The 5697-nt window shown below is 32.6% G+C and overlaps 1 protein-coding gene across 3 annotated transcripts in view; it reads right to left on the bottom strand.

Moving 5' to 3' along the window:
- Positions 1-323: 323 nt before the first annotated feature.
- The window catches only part of LOC108756432, a 12966-nt gene continuing 7592 nt past the window's right edge, over positions 324-5697 (bottom strand). Inside the window, exons 1-6 of one of the 3 annotated variants that reach the window (XM_018500237.1) lie at positions 2738-2839; positions 2504-2650; positions 1942-2055; positions 866-979; positions 454-567; positions 324-375 (exon numbers count right to left, since the gene is read on the bottom strand). In XM_018500237.1, coding sequence (XP_018355739.1) covers positions 347-375; positions 454-567; positions 866-979; positions 1942-2055; positions 2504-2633 — 501 coding nt within the window. In that variant the 5' untranslated portion in view covers positions 2634-2650; positions 2738-2839 and the 3' untranslated portion in view covers positions 324-346. Of the gene's footprint in view, positions 376-453; positions 568-865; positions 980-1941; positions 2056-2503; positions 2651-2737; positions 2840-5697 lie in introns of those variants that run through there. The other 2 variants (XM_018500236.1, XM_018500238.1) reach the window with 2 other exon arrangements.

Genomic DNA, 5697 nt, shown 5'->3' with positions numbered 1-5697 from the left:
TGCTCTCATTCTTGTCATTGCCTATTCGTTGTCGAATTGTCTTTTGAGGCGGCTAGTACCAAAATAGGACAAGCAACAGCGATATCGTCATCATCGGTTACGTGATTTAAACGTTACACGTTTTCGATCAAAAGTTTTCTGATCTCGCCAAAAGAAAAACGCCGAAAAATGGCGATAGGATAAGTATAATCATAGCATTACGACTAATATAGTGCTTCGCATTCGCGCTTTTTTTCCTTGGCAATGTATGAATAATTGTTATAAAATGTCACGGATATAGAAATTGGAAGGAGCGACGAGTCGTGCCGTCTTCATTCCTTTTCTTCGTTTTCGTGTAGCAGCTTCTTTAAGCAGCTATCTTTTCGGCATCGATCGCTGAAACAATGTTGTCTCAGTAAATCACATGCCATTTTGAATAGATACAAGGGCATAAATTACGAATGTGCAATGTACCTTCTTTGGTGGGCAGAGGATTTTTCTCGAGGGTTTCCGCATGTTTCAATTTCGCTGGATCAAAATTTTCGATACCGGAGATTAATTGTTGCTTCCCCTTTTCTTGCTGAATCGCTGCATAGAAAATCAACAAAAAAAATCTCATTAGAATTTATAATAATCATTTCATAAAATAATTATATTACTTGTAAAGAAATTATTATTTCATTTACTATATTGACATAACTTTATCAACAACAAAAATAGAACGAAATGAAATGATTGCCCATGATTAAAAATCAATCTTTAAAAATAAAAAATTTACAATTTCGTAAGATAAATTTCTATCCGCTTTTAATTCATCTAGTGATTTTGATGGAGTTGAATTATTCTGCATATAAATCAATTTGAAAGCCTGACTTATATATCATACCATCTTTATCGGGTAACGGATTCTTCTCCTGCGTCTCGGTGTGCTTCAGACTTGCGGTGTCAAACTTTTCGATACCGGCGATCAACGTTTGCTGGGTTTTCTCCGCTGCAACGTCTAAAAATAGATAAATCATATTTCAGAGACGATAGATAATTTTATGCAAGCAAAATCGCAATAATCAGAAATAAAGTGTCTCGCTTAACTGACTATAAATTTGCTATATTCAGCTAGCGGCGTAATTCGAACGGATTAGCGAAGAATAAATTCCAAAACTATTTGCGCAATCGATAAACAGTCTGATCAGTCAATGATTGGTACCGTTTGTCGTCCTTTCTTCATAAGGCACGTGCTATTAATATCGCGCGCGTTCAAATGCTCTGCGCATTTTTATAAAGCGAAATTACGTATTACATTTGAACTCAAGTTAAAATCATGAGAATATAGTTTTTGTACTAATTTTTATTTCAAAGTTAATGTACGATTTTTATTAATAAATTACATTTTGGATTTATCCTTCTGTATATCAGATTAACTTCTCGCTACGGTATAATAAAATATCCTAGAATATTATAATATTTGATTTTAGTTTTAAGATTCTATGATTAAGACCTATGATTCCATTACTTTAATCCACATTAGATATTTAAGTCATGAGAAGTCTTGTATTTTGAATAATTTATAACTCGACTTTTTAGTTGAGAAACTATCGATTTCAGATTGCATCAAGGAATCCATATAAGAGTAAACGAATTTAGGAAGACCTGCATAAATATTGTATAAGAGTTATTTTTTTTAATTCTTTTAAATTTTATGTCGTAAGTGTAGCAAGAAATTAACGAAAAAGACAAGCAATGTGATCTCAGAATGCCATCAAAGCCACCAGTAAAATTTTCGAACTCGAAATTTTATTATTAAATTATTCTAAGAGAAAGCTTTGTAGGCGAAAGATTGTTTCCCGAGAAGCAAAAGCGATAGTTGACTTCCCGCTGCCACCGTGAAAAAAGCCCAAGGAAGTACTCCTCGCAGGACTGGAGAATGAAATTCCAGAAATTCCTCCAGTCTTTAATGAGCAATACCTTTGGCGTTAGGCAACACAATCTTCTCTTTCGTGTCTGCGTGCTTCAATTGATCTGCCTTAAAGGTTTCCACACCATGTATCAACTCAGAATGTTGCCGCTCCTGTCGCACGTCTACGTCAGCAATTCACATATTTTTATTGCAGTTATCGTTTTTTTATCAGAGTATCGCACTGGTAAGCTTTGCGCTCAAATCACTTCTCTTGGTTTAATAGTTTGCACAAGTAAATTCAATATTTTCTTTATTTTCTTTACATCCCGCATTTAATATTAAATCTTACTTGCATAGAAACATATTAAATATAAAATTTTAATACTTATGTACTAAAATACTTAAATTAAGAAAGAATTAATTAATAAAGAATAAAGAAAAAAAAAATCAAAAACATACAACATTAATCGTATATCAATTAATTAAATATATTAGTAGTGAAATTAATAGAATGCAAAAATATAAAAATATTAAATTTTAAATAAGTTACAAACATAAATGAAATAATTCGGTTTACATAAATTAATTTCTAGTAAAGTAGCTGAAATATATGGTTGGATATTCACGTACCTTCGGCGGAGGGTAAAACGTTCTTCTCGGCAGTAGCGGCTTTCTTCATGCAGCCATGATTGAAACCTTCTAATTCGCTTTTCAGGTCTAGAGCTACTTTGGGCAGGTCTTTCAATGACGGACTCGACATGACTTATATTTCTTGATCTATAAAACAAAGATAATTGTATAAGCTCAATCCCCTTCGCTCAACAATACAGCTTAAAAAATCAAGGTTCATAATTCTAATTATACCATTTACGAGTTTCTAATTCTTCTAACGATACAGCTAAATATATTTTATTAATTCAGATTATCAATATTTAGATATATATTGTATTTTATATGGATGTGCAATGTACGATAATTTTATTACTTAAAATTTCTTGAAGAATTTGAGGTATCGAACTGTTAAAAAAAGTGTCAATGTGTAAATAATTAAAATGTGTTATAATCTGAAGTACATCTCGAATAAGTGATCGTGTTTTCTTTTTCTTTTAAAATATGTACATACATACGTACATGTATAAACATTTAACAACGCGAAACATAGAAAATAATTCCGTTTGAATTCGTTTTTAATATTTTTTTTCTTTAATTTTTCGTCAGTATGTAACGAACGGTACATATACTTTGCTATATATAATAATGATGTAAAAGGTGTCTGTGCAAGGTGTACGAGCACCTGCTCGTAATCGATTTAACTTCCTGGAAGATAGCGGAATACAGGCGATATCGCACGTGTTATTAAGTACGAGAACTATTTCCACGTAAAGTGCACAAAGAGCATCGCTTAACAAATATGAGTGTATCAGCGAGAGACGACACCGCGCAGTTTCCAATTGTTAGCGTGAACGTGTCGTTTCCTTTGTTAAACCACACCAACAATCCGCGCGTTGACAACAGCGGCTACTATTGAATGCCAACGAAGCTGAAGCCGGGAACGAAGCTATCGACAACGACGTCGGAATGACACGTCGCGTCATGATATAAATACAGCGAAAATGCAACAGTACTTTACTCATACTGAACACAATTGAAATTTCGCAGACTCGATACTTTAGCAGTTTCCTCTTTTTAAATTCAAAAGAATGCGATCAAAGACACAGCATAGATTTCTTTTTTTATTTTGCTTCTTCTGCAATCTTGTTCGTTATCTGTAGTTTGTCTGTAATAACAACAATAACATTTAATCCCGTTAAATAAAAATCAAGAAGTTTTATAAAATAAAAATACAATTAAGAATAAGACACTGTCATAAATTGAGAAAAAAGAGAAAAGTTAAAAATTTAGAAAATTATTACATGAAAAATTTAATTCATCTATGAACTCACGCGATTATCAATCTGCGAATTTATGTATCATACGACGGAAACAGCGGTAGCTTGTTACTTCCGGACTTCGTTTCCTTCTAGCATATTTCCTTGTCACATTTCTCTCATAAGCACAGCAACAACTTCGTCGACGTGAAATTGCATCAATATCAAAGTCACAATCAAAATTATCAAAATAAAAAATACTTGTCAAATAATTGGTGAACATGAGAGATATAAAAATTAAACAATTAAGTTATGATAACAAATAGTAACGCGATTACATGGCAATTAATATATAATACCTTCAATAAAATCTAATGATTTTTCTATGCATTCGTATTAACGAATATTCTCAGAATTATCCCAATCTTTTACTTCACGTTTCACGTGCAAAACATTATGCTACAATTTGATTTCAATTTTCGCAGCTATCATTTGTTATTTACGATAATGATGCATATTACTTGACCAAGAAGAACTCTGAAAATATTTTGCGTTCTACAGGGTAATCCGAAATTCCTGCATTCGTACAGGACACAATAAACGAACAACTTTTTCCTGTAGTAAAATTACAGTCGATAATTAATTTTTGCGTTTACTCATATAACTTCAACCTGCTCTCCTGCAAAAACTACTTATTGAACGCAATTTTGTTAAAGAAAATAGTTGTTTCTTTTAGCATAAAGTATCATGTTCTGTACTCATAAATGCGGGAATTTCGGATCACCCTGTATATTCATATTATTAAACAAACTTTTTTTAAAAAAAGGACAAAAGATTTTTAAGAATATTTCAGATTTTCGACAAATCAACATTATTTTTCTTACATTTTTCATATTAAATTACAAATGATACTTTCGGGAGAAAGGAAATGTCTGGCAATTATCGAATCAGACGCCCCGCTAATAATTGATAGTTGTGGCACGAAATCAACGTCGCAACGTTGTCTGAATGTGTACATACACTTTTGTACCAACATATATATGTATATATATGTACACACATCTTATATCAAATCCAACTGGCGGCGCATTTACGCGCTAAACTGTCAATGACTCATTCCTCGGATGCCCCCTTTGCCCACCCCCTTTTCCCAAATGGGCTTCTCAGCAGCGATTGTGCGCATTCAGGCATACTTAAAACTTTACATGACTCAACGAGAAAAAATGTCAGAAAAGAACGCAATACTAATTACGCTCACGTGGGCGATCAGTGATTGATTTGCGTTTAACTCCTACGTGCTTCTTTCTAATCGTATTATGTTCTGCAATTTATGACGAAATCAATTTTTGTTTCTCTCTGCATCTACATCGCACACGTAAAGATTACATTTCCTGTGTATCTGGAAATAAATCAAATTAATATTTCAATATATTCAATATATTAATTATATTATCTCAAAATAAACCATTAATTATATCGTTGATATACGAAAGAAAATTACTGTTATTATCGTTAATTAAAATATTGAGTATATATATATTTTTTCTGTTGTATATTATTTGTGCCATATAAACTTATTAAATAGCCATTGACGATAACATCGAATTCGCCCATATGAGAGTAAACTTGCAGATTCAAAAGAGAAGCGAAGAGTAAGAAAAGGTTCGCATTCCACGTGGGTGAAGTCACGGAGACATCGGATTACTAACCACATTATCGGTACATGGCATGATTGTGCAACATCATCGACGACAGTGCAAGGTTATCAATTTTGTGCGACTTTTTCTCTACAAAGCTTTTCAAACGGCAATTCTATAAGACAAAATGATTTTGCAGAGCGAGTGACTGAAAAGAAAACGAGATTGCACGGTGATAAATTTGTCGAAGATTTGTGGAAACATTTGAATCTCTAGCAGTAACAGTATTTTCTCAGAGTTATAATGTTTTTAAGTATAA

Source organism: Trachymyrmex septentrionalis, unplaced genomic scaffold (assembly GCF_001594115.1).
Source record: "Trachymyrmex septentrionalis isolate Tsep2-gDNA-1 unplaced genomic scaffold, Tsep1.0 scaffold127, whole genome shotgun sequence".
Classification (NCBI taxonomy): Eukaryota; Metazoa; Arthropoda; class Insecta; order Hymenoptera; family Formicidae; genus Trachymyrmex; species Trachymyrmex septentrionalis.
The sequence above is the reverse complement of the archived record's forward strand: the minus strand, read 5'-3'. Positions and strand labels throughout refer to the sequence as shown.